Consider the following 18,337-nt stretch of genomic DNA (forward strand, 5'->3'; position numbering starts at 1 on the left):
GGGGTTTCTAAGTTTTGCTGTTCGACACAGCCAGGGAGAACTATAAAAAGCACCGGAGCTGGCACGGCTCCCAAGTGTTTGCCGGGAGCAGCATCCCAGCCCGAGCCCTGAGCAGTCCCCAATGCCACCGCGATGTGGGGGCACTTTGGGCTGTGCCCCCTCGTTTCTGTGGTCCCGGGGGATGTCGCTGTGCCCAGGCTGTGCCGGGGGCTCTCCAGTTCCACCGTGCTGGTGGGTGCTGCCACGCTGCCCATTTTGGGGCTGTGCAGCCCTGTTTTTCCCACCCCTGTGCCAGGGCTGCCCCGAATGACCAGGCCACCACTCCGTGCCTTCCATTTACTGGTTTTAATACCCACAGAAGCACAGAGGGGGGGTCTGGGCAATGCGTACCCACTTTGAATCTGCAGCAGCGGCTCCTGCCCTTCCTGGGAAGCGCACAAGGGCCCCCCTGCACCCTGGGACGGGAGCTGAGCTGCAGCACAGCTTGATGTCCCTGTGGCACCCCCCAGAAGGGCGTCACAGGGTGAGGACCCTTGGGCCAGAGGTGGGAGAAAGTGGCTGGAGGTGAAGCTGGCACGTCGATGCCATCACCTGCCCACGGTCCCCCACCTGATTTTGACTCTGTTGTGACTCCGGGAACAAAACACCCCTTGTGCTACATTTTGGGTCGTTGTTGGTTCCTTTTGAGGGGATCTTTAGTTATTAGGATTTCTTTGTACAGATATAAAACAAACAAGGAGGCAGACACCCAGCAGTGAGGTTTCGTGCCATGCCGGCGTCCACGCTGGCGTCCCAGTGCCGTCCCCATCCACGCCGGCTCCAGGACCCGGGGAGGTGGTGGCTTCTGCCCTGGGGTCTGGCTCAGTCATCGGGGGGCTGAGCCAGGCCTGGTGGGGGGGGGACACAAGAAGCCCCAGGTGAAGGGAAAGCCCTGAAGGCAGATGTTGGGGAGGAACGGGGGAGCTGGGGGGAGCCCCGCGCTCACCAGGGCGGCAAACCAGCTGGGGGGGCTCCCACGTCCCGTCCTCCCGGCAGCGGATGATGGGCGAGCGGCGCTGGACGAAGCCGCGGCGGCACTGGTACCGTGTGATGGAGCCGATCTCGTAGCGCTGCTTTGGTTTGCCAAAGGCGCGGGCGTTGCTGACAGCGGGGGGCGGCCCGCACTGCACTGCAGGGAGGGGGGGCAAGGGGTCATTGCACCCAGCCATGGATGGACACCCCCCAAACCGGAGCAAAACACCCCCCCAATAAACCCCAAACACGCCGAAAGTCCCCGCACACGACCCATTTCCCCACTGTGGGGATGGGGGAGAACCCCCACTTCGGGGTCACGACGGGGTGCAGCCCCAGGCCCCCAGCCTGGGGCAGGGGTGCGGGGAGGGGGAGGCACAGCTTACCCAACCCCATTTTGCAGGTGTAAGAGAGGTGGTAGTTGCAGGGCACGTCGCTCCACTGCCCCTCGTCGTGCCACACGATGACCACGCAGTTCTCCCCAGAGAGGAAGTAGCTGTCGGGCTGCCCGGGGTGCCAGTTCTCGTAGAGCTGGGGGGACAGGCAGGACGGGGTGCACAGGGCACCCCAGAGCACCCTTTAAAGGGCGGGGGGTCCACACCAGCATGCACCCGTCTGCAGCCTCCTGGCCGTGACAGACCCGTGGGAAACGGGGTGCCACCTCTGTGCCCCATGGCATGGCCTTGGGGCCCCAAAGCTTGGGGTCTGCTCACCCACGGCACCCCCAAGGATGCCTGGCTGAGGCAAGCGGCTCTTGGGGGAGCTCCAAAGCCTGGTCCCAGGGTCAGACCCCATCCCCTGGGCACATTCCCATCCGATGGAGAAGGATGATGAGGTGCCGGGGGGGTGGGGGTGGTGGTTCTTCTCCTGGGGGGGCACACCAGGGCTGGCAGTCCGACTTACCAAGGGGCTCCCATCAGACCACTGGAAATCCCCCTCGATGGTCCGGTCGTTCAAGCCGATCCACTGGTACTCCCTGTACTCATCTGGGAAGGCAGGGGGGTGTTTGGGGGGGGTGGCACAGCCAGGTCCCCCCAGCACCCCCTGTCAGGAGGGGGCTCAAGGGAGCTGGAGGCTGAGTTTGGGGAGTTTGGAGGTCTGGGGGTAAGTGCAGGGAGGTGTGGCGGGGGGAGAATTGGGATATGGGGTTTGGGGACAAGGGGACCCCCGAAGGGGACACAGCGGGATCCCCCCTGCACCCCCGGAGGAGCGGTGGGAGGGGGTTGGCCGGGAGAGGGCGGCAGAGCCCTGTGTCCCCGCGTCCTGCCTGGCCTTGCCTGCCCCTGCCTGCCCCTGCCTGGCCCTGCAACTCCCTGCCTGGCCCTGCCTGTTCCTGCCTGCCCCTGCCTCCCCCTGCCTGGCCCTGCAACTCCCTGCCTGGCCCTGCCTGTTCCTGCCTGCCCCTGCCTCCCCCTGCCTGGCCCTGCAACTCCCTGCCTGGCCCTGCCTGTTCCTGCCTGCCCTTGCCTGTCACTGCCTGTTCCTGCAGCTCCCTGCCTGGCCCTGCCTGTTCCTGCCTGGCCCTGCAACTCCCTGCCTGGCCCTGCCTGTTCCTGCAGCTCCCTGCCTGGCCCTGCCTGCCCCTGCCTGCCCCTGCCTGCCCCTGCCTGGCCCTGCCTGCCCCTGCCTGCCCCTGCCTGGCCCTGCAACTCCCTGCCTGCCCCTGCCTGTTCCTGCAACTCCCTGCCTGGCCCTGCCTGGCCCTGCCTGCCCTTGCCAGGTCTCTCCCTGCCCCTTTGCTATTTCACCTCCTCGTCCCTCCAGGCCTCTTCCCTCCCTGCCCTGTCCCCACCGCTGCCGCCCCTGCTCTGCCTCCCCCTGCCTTCTCTCCACGTTTGCTTTCAGGCAGGTTGCTGCTGCCTTCAAATTTACTTGTGTGTGGCCAACCTCTACTGGTCTGTTCGCCCATCATGCATCCATCTGTCTGCTCCCATGTCTATCCACGTACCCATCCATCTTTTCTCACATCTATCCATGTATCTGTCTACCTGTCCATCCATCCATCCGCCACCAGCCCCGCGATTCTGCTGTGTCTCGCACTTCCCCTACCTCTCACTAGCCAGTGAGCATCTAACCGCACTCCGGTCAATCCATCACATCAGCTATTTCCTTTATTTTCTTTGACTTCCCTAGACCGTGTCTGCCCCTCCCTCGGCACAGCGGGGTAGGGCTCTGCCTTGGCTCTCGGCCGCTTTTTGGCGTAAGGTTTAAAACTTGAAGCCTAGCGTTGAAGGATGCTGAGGGTCCCAGGGCAGAGGTCCGGGGTCAGGGATGCAGCGGGCTCCGTCGTGCCATCACATACTGTTGATGAAGTCCTGCTCTTCGGGGGTCAGGATGGTGGCCAGGTGCCCCCCGTAATGCCTGCACTGGGTCTCCGCATCCTCCCAGCTCCTCCGAGTGGAGAAGTGCTTGTAACAGGCTCCCTGGAAGCTGTCCCAGCCGGGGCTGCACTGCTCCAGCGCTGAGCCGCAGGGGGAATCAAGGGGGGAGAGAGGAGAGGGTCAGCGTGATGGAGCCCAGCTCATCAGCAAGCAAAAAAAACACCGCAAAACCTGATTTCCCCACGTTTATGCCTTCTGGGCTGCTGGTTCAGCAGCTGAGGCTGCAGCGGGAGCTCCGCAGGGGCCCAGCTGGCGCGGTCGTGGGGGGGACCTGGGGGACTCACATCTTTCACAGCTGCTGCCTCCGTAGCCGGGCAGGCACAGGCAGGTGAGGTGGGCGCCGTCCTCCATGCAGGTCCCTCCGTTCAGACAGGGGTTGGGGACGCAGCCACCTGCAAGGCACACGCAGCCTTCCTCACCGCGGGGGCTCAGAGATGGGGAGCGCCTCGTTAAAGCCTCATCCCTGCAGTGAGCACCCTACAGCAGTCAGACGCCTGAGCCGGCCACCTCAAGCACCAAGTCTGGGGCAGGGGAAGGACTCGGGCGCACGGCGACGTGCCCGGAGCCGTCCCGTCTGCCCACGCTGCCCTCGGTTTATGGGAAGCGCTCAGCTCGGCCGCCGCGGCCAAGAGCTGGCTGGCCTTGGTTCTTTGGCCTCTCCCCAGGGCACGGGGACGTGAGCTGGATGCCCTCATCCTCCACACCAGTGGGTTCGCTGCCATGCCAGCCCCTGGCCCGCTCCTGCCGCCCGGGGCCGGCTCCCGCTTTCCCCTGGAGCGGAGCAGCGAGTGCACTTTGGGATGGGACGCGCAAAGGACACGCGTGCGGCATGTCCTGGCCGCACGTCCTCAGCCTGGCAGCAAGGTGAGCCTCGCGCCTGCCCCCCCGGTGTCACCTCCAGCCTGGCCGAGGCTGATAACTCAGCCGGCACCGTCCCTGACCCGTGCGGCCCCGCTAGCCCGTTACGGTCATTAAGGCGCCTGGAGCACATCGTGTGCTCCCAGCCCTGTCTCAAGAGCATGATTAAGGGCTGCCGCCAGCGCCGGCGGAGCGGAGACTGAAAGTCCTTGACACCCTCCAGCCTAATGATGCCCGTTTAATGGTCCTTGGCTCGGAGGACGATGCTGCCATCCCTCACCCATCCCCAGACACCATCACCTCCCTGCAAGGTGCCAGCGGCTCACTCGGGACACCCGGCTCATCGCCAGCAGACCGAGACATGGAGCGGGGTGAGCTATTTAGGGCTCTAAAGCCACATGGCCGACTCTTTCTGAGCATGTCTCCTTGCCAGGGCAAAGGCAGCCGTCCTGCGAGGTCTGGCCACCTGCATCCTCCGTGCCACGGGACCGAGCAGGGCACTGCCAGACCCGGGGTGGGCAGGGACCCCGCATGGTCCCCTCCGCTGCAGCTGCCCTTGCAGGGAGCCAGGAGGGCAGATGGGACAGGGGCTTGGCTGCTGTAAGCAGGGTCGGAGCTGGGAGCACCCTGGCGTGGGTCTGGGTGGGTGACACCCACCTGCGGCAGTTCACGCACCCACTGCTCACCCATCTCAGCCCCCGTGTAGGGGGAGCGGGGCTGAGGGGGGGACACTGTGCTCCTCGGAGGGACTGCAGCGACTTTGGGGTGCTTGGCCATTGAGGGCTGCATGAGGTGGGGGTGCGCTCGGAGGGGGTCTGTACCCCATCACCCACCAGTGTCCCCTGCATCTCCAGGGTAAGCCCCCGCTGCTCACACCATGCACCTTCCAGCCCTTGTCCCTCCTCCCGGGGCAGCACGGGGTAAACCAGCCCCGGGGGGGGCTCACAGGGGGCGCGAAGCAGCCGTACCCCACCTCGCACTGGGGTCCCATCCAGCCCGCTCCCGGGGGCTCGCGGGATTGGGGGGGGGCTGGGGGATTAGTTCGTCAGTGGGAGAGGCGTGCGGGCGGTGAGCGAGGCAGCAGGCGCGAGGACGAAGGGAAGAGCTAGCCGAGATGCTTGTTCTAGAAAGCTTTTAATTCCCTTTATTAGTATCACTGTTAGTCAGAGTGGGGTTTGGGGCCTTCTTTTTATATTTTTTTTTTCATGGAAACAGTCATTAAAACACTTCACAGAAGTAGAAGAGATTTAAGTGCATGCAGAGCTCGGACCAATTTGTTTGACAAATATGTGCTTCTCCAGACCTGTAACCTTCCCTTACCCAGCTGAGGAGGAGAGATAGAGAGAGAGGAGAGACGGACGGACGGACAGAGGGAAGCACAGCATGAAGGAAAGGTATTGGCTTTCTCTAGTGCCAGAGAGCAGCCAGGAGGGCTGCCCCGAGGGCGAGGGTGGTGCGGCGGGGACCCCCGGCCGAGCGGGTGCCCGCCCCGACGCTGGCCCGTTCGGTGGGGAGTGCGGGCAGGGGGGCAGCTGTGCTGGGGGCCGGGTCCCCCAGCGGGGTCCCCGCCGGGGCCACCCCAGAGCTGCCGGTACGGGGAGAGGTGAGGCCATCCCTGCGGGTCCCACCTGGTTCTCCAGGAACGGCTGCAAGGAAACCCTCCACGGTTGCAACGGAGGGAGCGGGTTGCTCTTCCTCCTCCTCCTCCTCCTCCTCTTCCTCCTCTTCTGAAGGTGCAGCAGGCATCCCACGGTCAGTGCCTGGGTGTCGCGGCACAGCCTCCTCACCTCCTGTGGCCGGTATGCTGCTGCTGCCGCCAGGCACCTCTGTGTGCCACGGTGTGACCGCTGTCACCTCCGCCACAGGGACCGTGCTCCCGTCCCCTGGGGACGTGGGCGAGGGGAGCCACAGGGCCCCCGACTGCTCCTCTCCCTCCTCCTGCGGCTGCGAGGGCGCGGGGGGCAGCGGGGACACCCTGGGACTTTCGACCACGTCTCCCGAGAGCTCGGCATCTTCAGCGGTGGGGATGGGGGTGCTTGCCCTGCCGGACTCGTGGCCCCGGCGGGGGGTCCCACCAGGCTCTCGGCTATCTGTCGAGGTGGCAGAAGCGACACTGGTCGGCGACGTCACCCAGTGCCCGGGTGCCCCGGGGCTGGCAGTGTGGGCTGGCCGCCCCACGGCGTTCCACGGGTAGTCGGGACGGTGCGTGGAGGCAGCGGGGCTGGGGGGCCGGGGAAACCCCTCCGGAGGCTCCGTGTCACCTTCTGCAGCCCCTGCTGGGGATGGGGCGCTGGTGGGTCCCTCTACGCCCACCCGTGCGGCCGTGGAGAGCGTCTGCGTGCTGGTGGCTCCATCCGGCTCCATGGGCTGGCTGGGGTCTTGCCCTCCACCTGGGCTCTCTGCCGATGTGCTGCCAGGATCCCTGCCCGGCGCTGCTCCCTGTTCCTCCTCTGCAAAGGGCAAGGCAGAAAGGCATGAGCCACCGGTGCCAGGGAGCCAGCCAGACCGCGGGGCCACGGGCACCAGCATCGCCCACCGGTGCTGCTGATCCTGCCGGCGGCGGGCAGAACTGGGGGGGCGACACCGGCACAAAGATGCTCAGGGAGACAGAACCGGCCCCAAGCCCGTGTGACGTTGTCCCCTCTGAACCAGCCCAGCAGACCGAGCTCCGGCTCGGCCACCGCCAAGCCCAGCCCCGACACAGGCTTCCCTGCGGCAGGGGCCATGCTCAGCCCCTCACCGCTGCGCCTGGCCTCCTCTCCCTTCGGCTGCCAGCACCCTTCTCTGGCTCTTTGCGTTGCTAAACCATGGTCCGGCACTGAGCCTGCACGCTACACCCAGCCGAAGGAAGGACGGACAGACGTCCCCGCGCCGGTGACTTGTGCACAGCCCTACACCAAGACACCAGCCCCCCGGCCATGGGTGCTCCCTCCATGGGAGGGATGGGAATGGCTGGGGTGACCCGGGCACCCACGGGCGCCTCCAACCTCTCCTGGCATTCCCGGCGCCTCCGTCCCTGCGGCTCCTCTCTGCACCCCATCCCTGGCACCGCCGCAGCGGGACGGCTCGCGCCCGGCTGCTGTGCCCTGCCCAACTGTCCCTGTCACCCCATCCTCCTCCTCGCGGGGGACGGGCTCCCCGGTTTTGCACCACAGCTAAGCAGGACGCCTGCCTCGGGGACGGCCGGGGCCGTGGGGGAAGGGGAGGCAGAGGTTGGGTGACCTGAGGACACGGAGGTATCTAGCGGGGGGTGCCGGGCCCCTGGCCCCAGTGCGTCTTCGGGGGACGGGCTCGGCTTTTCCAGCTCAGTGTCCTTAAAGAAAGGGACGGCGTATATAGCCCCTCGCGACTCAATCTCCACTTGCGCTTTGGGCAGCTGCAGCTCCTCCAGCTTTTCTGCCACTGTAACAATCTCCTGGAGGCCCTCGGGCTCTCTGGCTCGGTATTTTCCTGCAGCCTCAGGGAAAGAGTTTGTCCCTTCTGTGGGCAGAAAGAAAGTGGGATATTACTGCCCCATCCTGGCCCCGCGGCAGGCAGAGATGCCCTCGCTCCGGCGCGGGGCTGGAGCCCTGGGGACAGCCTGGCACCCCGGCGGGGACCCAGCTCTCCTCGACCTCCCCTTTCCCCTCTATGCGGGGTCAGCGCGGGGCAGGATCAGGCCCTCCCCAGGCGCTGCCGGAGCCAGCGGGGCCGACAGCCCCAGCGGGAGCTGTGGGGCTTGGCAGCACACCGCGGGGCCGGATCCTGAGCCCTGTTTCCCCGGGGCGATGCCGATTTACGCCATCTGCGCTGGCCCCAGAGCCATGCTCCAGCCCAGCTGCCCCCGCAGCCGCCCGGCCAAGGCTTGTGGCTTCGGCAGGCATCCAGGCAGCGCCGAGTTTTACGCTTGCAGCATTTTCTGCTCATCCCTGCCCTTCCCATCAGCGGCTCTTCCCGCTTCGCCTCCTCCCCTTCCAGTGAACCCTAAACCTCGATGCACACGGGCACCCCCACCCCGGGGGGACCCCTCCACGCCCCCATCCCCACCCCGGGGAGTGCAGTTAGTGGGTTACAGGGGTCACCGATTCATGGGACGTGTCCATCCTGCCTAAGCCATGGGGTTCCCTGCCAAGAGATGGGGAAACTGAGGCACAGAGATGCGCGGCATCCAGGTGATCCGAGAGAGAGCGTCCCCCTCTGCGAGCGCCCGTGGCCCCGAGGGGCGCACAGAGCCCGTGGCCCCGTGCACTGAGGTGTGGGATCAGGAGAGGAGGAGCGGCTCTTCCTCCCTCCGTGCCTGCTATCCCTGCCAGCCTCCATCCTTGCTTGTCCCCTCCCGGCTTATCGCCACGTCCGCCAGCGCGCAGGCCATTCCTGGAGCGCCACTGCCCGCGGGTCTCATTTCTTAGCAACTATCGTGATATATATCGCCCAAAACCAGCCTTGCAGGGAGCCAGCTGTGACCCTGCTGGCCACACCGCTGGGGGATGAGCACCCCCAGAGAAGTCCCCACGCAGCTCACACAGACCGATGGTGCCATGCAGGACATCCCTGTTCTGTCACGATATAGTGGTGTGCAGTACTGAAGACACGCAGAGCATCCCTATGCTGTCACGATATATCAGCGTGCACTGTTAAGACCATGCAGAGCATCCCTCCTCTATCACGGTGTATCAGCATGCAGTATCGGGACCATGCAGGTTATCCCTCCCCTATCGCGATATAGAGACCACACAAGGCACCCCTATCCTACCCCGGTCGGGTGATGCGCATGAATGAGACGGTTCCAAAACTACTCTATCGCGATATCGCGACACGCAGCACAGAGAGCGCATGGGGATCCCGATGCCATCCCGACCCTGCAGGGCATCCATCCCAGCTCCGCTGCACCCAGTGCCTCGGCACGCGGCGGGCCGGAGCCGGCACCCCGCACCCACCGGGCACCCGCGCCCTTGCCCGGAGGCTTCCCAAAACCTCACGCTGGTCCCCGCCCGGGAGCATCCGCGGGCCTGGGGGGGTGCCCCTCTTTACCTCGAAAGCAGTACGCATCGTATCTGCTCTGGGCATCGGGGAATCCCGTCTGGTTGCGGAAGAGGAAGATGGTTTTGACACCTGGCAGGGCCCCGCCGCAGCGTTCCCGGGGGGTGACGATGGGGTAGCGCACGCTGCCGTCGGCCAGCCAGCCGGGGCTGCAGGAGTCCAGCCCCGCGCTCCAAGCCGCGTAGAGCTGCCCCGTGCTCGCCAGCTCGGCGCCCAGCGCCCGGCAGCGTGCCGCTGCCTCCTCCAGTGTGAATTTCTCTAGGGCCGTCTCCAAAAAGATCTCCCCTGCGAAGAGAGGAAGGAGACGGGCGTCAGAGCCGGGGAGAGGGGCATGGGCTCCGGGAGCCCCCTCGCCTCCTCCGCTCTCTGCACGACCCCAGGAGCTGGCTCGGAGATGGGGACCTCCGGCGTGGAGGGCCCTGCCTGCCTCCGCTCTCCCTGCACATGCACGCGACAACCGTGGCTCGGGCACGGCCGGAGCTCTTGTGCCACGTGGGATACCTGCCCTCGCAAACGGAGCTCAGATTTTAAAACACCCATGAAAGGGACTGCGGAGGAGCAAGTCCGCGCCCTGCACAGCGCAATCCGCCTACGGGATGTTTCTAAGGGGACCCGCAAGCCCAGCTGATGCTGTGGCGGGGCTTCACGGCGAGAAGGGCTGGAGAGCGGCGGCCCGAAGCCACACGCCGCGTGCCAGCCGCCGCGACCGCACCGCTCTCCCCATCCCAGCGTGTCACGCCCCGCATATCGGCGACCTGCACCACATCCCTGCCGCCCGCCTGGCATCACCCCAACCAACCCCACAGCAGCCGCGGCCGTCGGCGGGGAGCACCATCGAGGGAGGGACCGGCCACCCCCGCGCCTGGGCGGGATGTGCCCGAGCTGCAGGACGTGCAACGCCCTGGCGCATGCGAAGCGCGGCGTGAGCTTGCCCGAACCCCAAAACACCACGCGGCGCGGTACCCACGGCGTGCCGCCAACCCGGGGCAGATCAACCTGGGCATCCTCCAGGGAGAGAGCCCCGCGCCCCACAAAACCCAACCAGGAACGCTTCGGGAAGCAGCGCAAAATCCCTGGGCTTGCGTGAATCGAAGCGCCCAAAGCTTTGCAGAGCTCAGGGGTTTCGGAGCCAGCGCCTGCGGTTCACGGGGGGGCTTTTTCACTTGGGTTTACAACGGGTTATTGGGGCGAGTTAGCACGGCCGCAAAAAGCAGGGGTGGGTGGGATGGGGCTGGCGGCACCGCAGGCACCTGGGAGGTCCTCGGCGTAGCAGTACACGTCATACATGTCCTCCGGGTCCACCACCCCGTAGTTCCTCACCCCGGGGAAGCCGTTCATGTCTCCGTAACAGGCCTCGCGGGGCGTGTGGATGGGGTACCTGGGGCAGGAAAGCACAGGGGAGGGCTGGCAACTCGCGGAGGGGTGAAGGGGAAGGCGACGGGCGCGAGACCCGGGCGGCGGCGGTACCCACCTGACGGTCTGGTCGGCGATCCAGCCGGCGTCGCACTGCTCGTAGCCCCCGAGGTAGGCAGCGTACAGCTGCTCGGGGGTGGCGATGCGGGCGCCAATCCTGTCGCAAGCGTCCTGTGCCTCGGCAAAGGTGTAGGCATAGCGCATGGAGCCCTCCCGGTAGTGAAACACCACCCCTGCGAGGGGGGGACACGGGCATGGGCAAGGGGCTTTACGGCAGCCCCCACCCACATGGGTGCATCTAACCCGGGTGCACCTTTGCAGCAGCCCCCACCCACATGGGTGCATCTAACCTGGGTGCAGGAGGGGTTTCCTGAGCCAGCACAGGGCACCTGGGCAGGTTGGGTGTCTGCTGCCCCCCACCCCAAATCCCAGCGCCCCCCACCTCGAGGTACCTTTGACTTTGACGTCGAGGATGTCGTGGCCGTCCTCGATGCCGTGCTGCACGTCGCAGCGGTAGATCCCCGAGTCGTTGGGCCGCAGCTCGGTGAGCAGCAGGGAGGCGTTGGTGTAGCGCTGGTGGAAGATGGGCAGGGAGGCGCGGAGGCGATAGTCCTCGTTCACCTTCACCCTGTCCCCCCGGGCTACCAAGATCTCCACCTCCCTGCCCTCAGCGATGAAGGTCCACTTGACCCGGGGGGTTCCCAGGACCGCCCGGCGCCCGGCCGTGCTGGCGGTGGGCTGGGGGCCGAGGTAGGTGATGAGGCAGGGGATGGTGATGTCGCCCGCCAGCACGGCGTCAAGGGCTGGGTGGCGCGGGATGGAGACCTGCAAAGCCTTGAGGTCCTCTGGGTGGGAGAAGAGAGGAGCCATGAGCGGGACCGGCGCGGGGTGCTCCCCCCAGACCCCCACCACAGGGCAGAGAGCTGAGTTACCTGTGCCATCTCCGGGGCCGAACACCTCCGGGACCACCGTGGGGGCAAACACCCAGAGCAGCAGCAGTGGGAGGGCTGAGGCCATCCTCTGCCCTGCAAGGAGGGAGGAAAAACCACCGGCTGTGCTTAAAATTCAAAGCAGCATCAAAAATATTCTTTCCCTGCACGAGGGGGAGAGGTCAGGGGGAGACCCCAGCCCGCCTGCGTGGGGACGGGGTGATGCATGTGGCATTGGGGCCCAGAGGGAGAGGCCGGCACTGGCACGGCCGCGGGGCAGCCTGGACCCTTCGATGGTGGAAAGGAGAGGGGAGAGGAGGAAATGTGCCCTGGTTAACAGGAGGAAGGAGAGAGCACGAGCAACTGGGACCATTGGCTGGGCTGCACTGGGTCCCATCCAGCCCCACCAGCCTTCCCACGGCGCCAGGTCCCCTGGGGACAGCAGAGCCCAGCCTGGCTCCGACGGCACGGAAAGTCTGAGCCCAAAGCCTGGCCGTGGCGGGCAGGGAGGCAATGCCAGAGCTGGGGCTGCGTGTTCGCAGGCGCCGCAGTGAAAAACCTCAGAAGGGGGTTTTATTTAATAGCGGGTGTTTGGCAGGAAAGAGGCAGCGAGCCCCGGCTGGGGAGGCGAGTGTGCGAGCGGGGTGTGCACGTGTGGTCTCGTGCTGCCGCATGTGCGTTGCAGCCTGCACACGTGTGGGTGTGCACATGCGTGTGCGCTCGCGCACGTGTGCGCCGCGACGGGGTGGGTTGTGCGGAGGGGGTTGAGGTCAGCGAGCTGCCGGGCCGAGGGCACACAAAGCACCGGGGCGGAGGGGGAGGGAAGGAGCAAGAGGGCGTCTCTTTGCCATTCAGCTCACGCCAGAGGTTCCCCACACGCTGGGAAAACCAGGGCCGACCAAAGCAACCATTATATTCCAGGCCTGGCACAAAGGGCTCTCCTGGCGGGCTGGGGACCGGCGCTGAAAGGAGAACCCAGCAGCAAGCACTGCCATCGCCGGCCCCCGGCCCTCCCTGGGATCCGCTGGGGGTGCCGGGCATGCCACGGAGGGGCTCCGGCTGCCCACTGCCTCTAGAGAGGCGCCCATCCAGATGCAACCATCCAGAGAGGAAGCTGATGCTGGGGATGCAGCACAGCCCCGATACCCCCTCACCCCTGCGCAGAGGCTCCTCAGGGGGCTGGGGTTCTCCTCAGCTGCCCATACTGGGGGTGCACCGTGCGGTTCCCCGGGGATGCACCACGCCATTCCCCAGGACAGGAGCACAGTGACCCCGAGACTCAGAGCAGCTTTGTAATTTATGAGCTCTTTGTGCCGCATTGATTTCGGCGGCCACAGAAGCGGATTTGGCACCTCTGTGGATCTCTCTGGGCCTCCTGACAAGAGGCTGTCCTCGTCGCCTGCATCCCTCTGCAAATAGCGCTCCCTGAGTTTACCCATGGACCGATGCACCAGGGAGGGGGGGTTTATACAGCCCCCAGCACCACACACCACGCATGCACAGCTCCCAGCACCACGCACCATGGATGTACAGCCCCTGGCACCATGCACCATGCATGTACAGCCCCTGGCACCACGTACCATGCACATACAGCCCCTGGCACCATGCACCATGCATGTACAGCCCCTGGCACCATGCACCATGCACATACAGCCCCTGGCACCACGTACCATGCACATACAGCCCCTGGCACCATGCACCATGCATGTACAGCCCCTGGCACCATGCACCATGCACATACAGCCCCTGGCACCACGTACCATGCACATACAGCCCCTGGCACCATGCACCATGCACATACAGCCCCTGGCACCACGTACCATGCACATACAGCCCCTGGCACCACGTACCATGCACGTACAGCCCCTGGCACCACGTACCATGGATGTACAGCCACTGGCACCACGTACCGTGGATGTACAGCCCCTGGCACCATGCACTGTGCACGTACAGCCCCTGGCACCACGCACCATCTATGTACAGCCCCTGGCACCACGTACCATGGATGTACAGCCCCTGGCACCATGCACCATGGATGTACAGCCACTGGCACCATGCACCATGCACATACAGCCCCTGGCACCACGTACCATGGATGTACAGCCCCTGGCACCATGTACCATGCACGTACAGCCCCTGGCACCACGTACCATGCACATACAGCCCCTGGCACCACGCACCATGGATGTACAGCCCCTGGCACCACGTACCATGCACATACAGCCCCTGGCACCACACACCATGCACATACAGCCCCTGGCACCATGTACCATGCACGTACAGCCCCTGGCACCACGTACCATGCACATACAGCCCCTGGCACCACGCACCATGGATGTACAGCCCCTGGCACCACGTACCATGGATGTACAGCCCCTGGCACCACGCACCATGGATGTACAGCCCCTGGCACCACGTACCATGCACATACAGCCCCTGGCACCACGCACCATGGATGTACAGCCCCTGGCACCACGCACCATGGATGTACAGCCCCTGGCACCACGCACCATGGATGTACAGCCCCTGGCACCACGTACCATGCACATACAGCCCCTGGCACCACGCACCATGGATGTACAGCCCCTGGCACCATGCACCATGCACATACAGCCCCTGGCACCACGTACCAAGGACAATGACCATCACGTGCAGACCCCGACCCCCCTCCATTCCCAGCAGGAGCCCAGCACAGGCAGCCAAAGCCTGATCGCCCAGGACCTGGCCAGCGGTGGCAGAGCCAAGCCAGGGGCTTTCTCTGCTCTGGCTGGATCATTTGAATTCAGCCCCACAGCTCTGGAGCGAGAGACAAAACCCTCCTGCTCAGCAGCCATGGCTGGGCTCCAGTGCGGGGGCTGGCTGCTGTCCCCCCCCGGGCGGCCAAGTGAGGAAGGCTTTTGTCACGGGCGCCTTTTCTTCCCGTTCCCAAGGCACCGCAGTGGCGTGAGCACCGGCCGGCAGCGGCCGTGAAGCCCCAGGGAGGAAATTCAAGGGATAAAACTCTGCAGGAATGGGGCAAACTGGGCCGAGCAGGTGCCTGCTCCCCTCCCGTGCCCATCGCTGGCTGCACCAGGGTGCCAGCACCGGGAATGGGATGCGGAGAGGTTTAAACCTAGTTTTATCTTGCCCATGGGTGATGCCCTGAGGTCCTGGAGTCCCCTGATGACAAGAGAATCTCAGACGTCATGTTTGGGGTTTGGGGTTGGATTTTTGGGTTGTTTTTTTTTTTTCCTATTTGCCACAATTGGAAAAATTTTCAGCCCACATGTCAGGGGGGGAACAGCTGGGAGCAGGACTAGGGAAAGGCAGCCAAAAAGCTCAGAGAAGGCAGGGATGGTGGCGGCTTGAGGGGCTTAATCATCTCTGAGACCTCGTAGCTCAGGAGCTGCCAGGGAGGGACCAAGACATAGGCACGCACCCAAGTGGCAGAGCCGGCTAACCTCCATTTCCGTGGGAAACCAGGTGGAAAATGGAGCTGAAGTCTATTTTGGGACAGGAACAACCTTCCTGTCTCCCTCCAAGCTTGACCCCACTTCCAGAGGCAGCTCCTTGAACACGGGACCAGCTCGATTTGGTGCTGCAGCACGTGGTCCAGGGTGAAAGGCAGGAGATGCTGCGAGGGGACGGCCGAGAGCCGGATCCCTTCCCATCCCCGGAGAGGGGCTTTCTCCTCCACAGCCCCCTTGTCCCCTCCACGTGATGGTTACTCATCCCGGCTCACAAGGTGCCCTGCCAGCCCGCAGCGAGCCGGAGGGGAGGGACAGGCAGCGGAGCGGTGGCTTTCCAGGGATGCTCAGCTGCAGAATGAGTCAGCAGCCACGGGCAGAGTCTGGCCCCGCTCCAGGTGCAAGCGGGCAGCCCCATCCCCACCACCAAAGGGCTTCGGACACCCTGCTGCCACCCCAGCCAGCCGGACATACCGACGTCCCCGTCCACGCTCGCACCCATCCCAGCACCCACGTGGCTGCTGCCGTATCAGTTCCCCCCCACCCCGGCTCCTTGCTGCAAACTGGTCCTGCATCCAGGATCCGTCCCCACCCCTGGATGTGCATGGGGTGCAGCCGCGCTCGGAGGGGTCCCTGGTGCGGGGCAGTGCGGGGGGGGGACAAGCCAGCTCCCCTGGGAGGGGGCTGGGGCGCAAGGGCTGCACTTTGTGCAGGGGATGCAGCAGAAAGCGCCCGGCAGCCTCTTGGCAGCAGCCGCTGGCAGAGCTTAAAAGGCCGGAAGCAGGTGGGGAGAATGGGGGGTCCCTCCGGCTGCCAGAACCACTCAGCCCCCCCATCCCAGCAGAGAGAAAGGGGCTCCTTGTTGCAGGGCTGGGATGCAGGGATGTGCCCCCCGTAGCAGAGGGAACTGGGGGGGGCCCGGGAGGGTCTCTGCAGAGATACAGTCCCTCACAGAGGGGTGGAGGTCGGAGCAGGCACCACAGGGACCCCCACATGTGAAGGTTTGCACCCCCATCCCCGCCTTTCCCAGCTCTGAGGCTCTGATGGGGAAACTGAGGCACAAGGTGGGGCAGGAGAAAAGAGGTGGAGGATTGGGGGGGGGGTCCCCAGATTTCGGCACTGCCACTCAGTGGTGCCTGCTACTCCAGGGCTCCCCGGCCCCTCTCCATGCTCACCAGAGGACATGCAGCTCCTCGCTCCCAGCTCAAGATCACGGTGCCCTGGGGAAGGACCTGGGCTCCCAGTTTCCCCAGTCTAAATGCACCCCTTGAAAAGCAGCCCTAAAGCATCCCCACCACCCTCTCACTGCCGTGCACCCACCCACCAGCTGGAAAAGGCTCCGGGCTGGGGCAGAGGGAGTTATTCCCACCCCTCCAGCAGCCGAAAGGAAGAGCAACAGGTTCTGGGATGGACTGAGACGGGAGAAGTCAGCGTGATGGGAGAGAAGGCGGCTTTGGCCAAAAGCGGTCCCTGGAGGGGATGCTCAAGGGCAGCCCCTTCATCCCAGGGACAAAATGCAGGAGGGGAAGGGGTTTGCAGCAAACTACCCCAGCCCAGGGAACCCCACGAGGGACCTGGGGTTCACGCTGGGGCTGCTCGGTGGGGAAAAGCCATGTCAATCCTGCAAAACGTTTCTGTTTTCCACCAGCCCCTCCTGTCCCTGCCACTGGGACCGTGGGCAGAGCTGGGGGAGGACGGGGAGCTCCAGCGGTGCCCTGCAGCCACCCCAAACCCAAGGCACCTCTGGGTGCAGCTTTGCCCCTGAAAACCTCCCCATGGAGAGCAGCGACATGGCCGGGCAGAGGAGGAGGGAGCCGAACCCCTGGGTCTCTGTGCAAGCCCCTGCCCAGCTCCGTGCCTCAGTTTCCCTTTCCACTGCTACCCTGACTGCAGCCTCCCTGGGGCAAGGACCCGCCTGGAGGCTCTGTGGGACCACCAGGGTGGGCTCCCCCATGACGGGACACCCCAGATCCATGCTGAACCCCCCAACAGATCTCCCAAAAGAAGGGTCCCATGGCAGCAGCTGCTGAAACCAGCCCTCAAAACCCCTCTTACCCCCAACACCTTCTGACCTGAAAGCTGACCGGGCAGCGGGAAGGGCTGGGCTCCAGGCTGCAGCGGCCGGGCAGCACCAAAGTCCTTTTTCCATCCAACTTAGCACGAAATCCCCCCTTCAGCCCCCACTCTGCCTCCAGCGCTGCAGAGCCAGCACCGGTACAAGCTGATCCATTAAAAAAAACTTGCGGAGCGATTTTGTCCTCCCAGGGGGGGTCGGTGACAAGGACAAACCTCCCTGAAGCAGGACCACGGGGACCACCAGCTTCGAGCATCCTCCGCTTCAGGGCAAGAGGATGCCCTGTGCCCCCCACCCCACCCCGTGCCTGCATCCCGCAAGGAAAAGCTCAGCATCCCTAAGCCAGATCATCTCTCCTCTTACTTTCCACCAGCGTGGAGGTGAAACAAGATATTGAAATTAATAGCGCAGTACGGCAGCAGGCAGCTGCCTGCCCAGACCACGCATCGCCCCGCAGTTGACCGTCGGCCGAGCCCAGCGCGTTCCCCGCATCCCACCTTGCTCGGTGCGCGGCGGCAGCCCCGCGGCGGCCCTTCGTCGCGGCGGGGGGAACGGCAGCGGCGGGGGGGGGTCCCCTTCCCCAGGGCCCCTCCGCGGGGCTGAGCTGCGGCCTCTCCGGGGCAGCGCAGGCAGCGGTCGGCGGCAGGTTGGCAGGACAGCTGGGAACGAGCTCCACCAGGCATAAGTGCAGGCGCCGAGAAAAGAGGAGTCCTCTGTGTGTGTCCGTGTCCTCGTCTCTTTTTTTTTTCCCTTCCCTTTTCCCTCCTCCTTTTATATTTATTCCTTCCCCTAATTAAGAAAAAAAAAATTATTACCGTGTTGGCAGGCGCTTCGTCCCTCCCCTTCCCTCCCTCCTGGCAGCTGGCAAAGCCAGCACGAGATGCCGAGCGTGGGGAAAGGAGGATGTTCAACCCGGGCACGTTATTTAACCCAATGCAGCAGAAGTGGAGGAGCAGCCAGCGCTGGCTCCTCCGGACCCAGCCGGAGAAGGGGGACCCCCCGCCACGACCCCCCGCCACGATACGGGAACACCCTGTGGATGGTTATTTTCTAATATTTGGTAGCCTTAGCTGGATGGGGAGGGGGTTACGGGTGGGGGTCCCGGTGGCCAGCGGAGGCTTTGTCATGCAAAACTCCCTTTGCAGCAAGGCTGGTGGATCCCCACGTGGGTGGAGGCACCGTCCGGGGGGCTGGAGGGACCCAGGG

General features: G+C 64.9%; 1 protein-coding gene across 2 annotated transcripts; it reads right to left on the bottom strand.

Moving 5' to 3' along the window:
- Window positions 1–337: 337 nt before the first annotated feature.
- BCAN (brevican) lies at window positions 338–17,901 on the bottom strand. 2 transcript variants are annotated; one of them, XM_075075111.1, is made up of 15 exons: window positions 17,629–17,901; window positions 11,615–11,707; window positions 11,135–11,527; window positions 10,741–10,915; window positions 10,520–10,647; window positions 9,261–9,554; window positions 7,473–7,730; window positions 6,512–6,700; window positions 5,879–6,340; window positions 3,677–3,784; window positions 3,314–3,472; window positions 1,915–1,997; window positions 1,398–1,542; window positions 986–1,168; window positions 338–887 (listed from the first exon to the last, which is right to left on the bottom strand). In XM_075075111.1, the coding sequence occupies exons 2-15, from the start codon at window positions 11,697–11,699 to the stop codon at window positions 862–864; spliced, it is 2,688 nt and encodes an 895-aa protein (XP_074931212.1). In that variant the 5' UTR covers window positions 11,700–11,707; window positions 17,629–17,901; the 3' UTR covers window positions 338–861. The 2 variants fall into 2 exon arrangements, with proteins under 2 accessions (XP_074931212.1, XP_074931213.1); XM_075075112.1 differs by having other exon boundaries at window positions 5,879–6,700; window positions 17,629–17,887.
- Window positions 17,902–18,337: the final 436 nt, after the last annotated feature.

This window comes from Phalacrocorax aristotelis, chromosome 25 (assembly GCF_949628215.1).
Source record: "Phalacrocorax aristotelis chromosome 25, bGulAri2.1, whole genome shotgun sequence".
Lineage (NCBI taxonomy): Eukaryota > Metazoa > Chordata > Aves > Suliformes > Phalacrocoracidae > Phalacrocorax > Phalacrocorax aristotelis.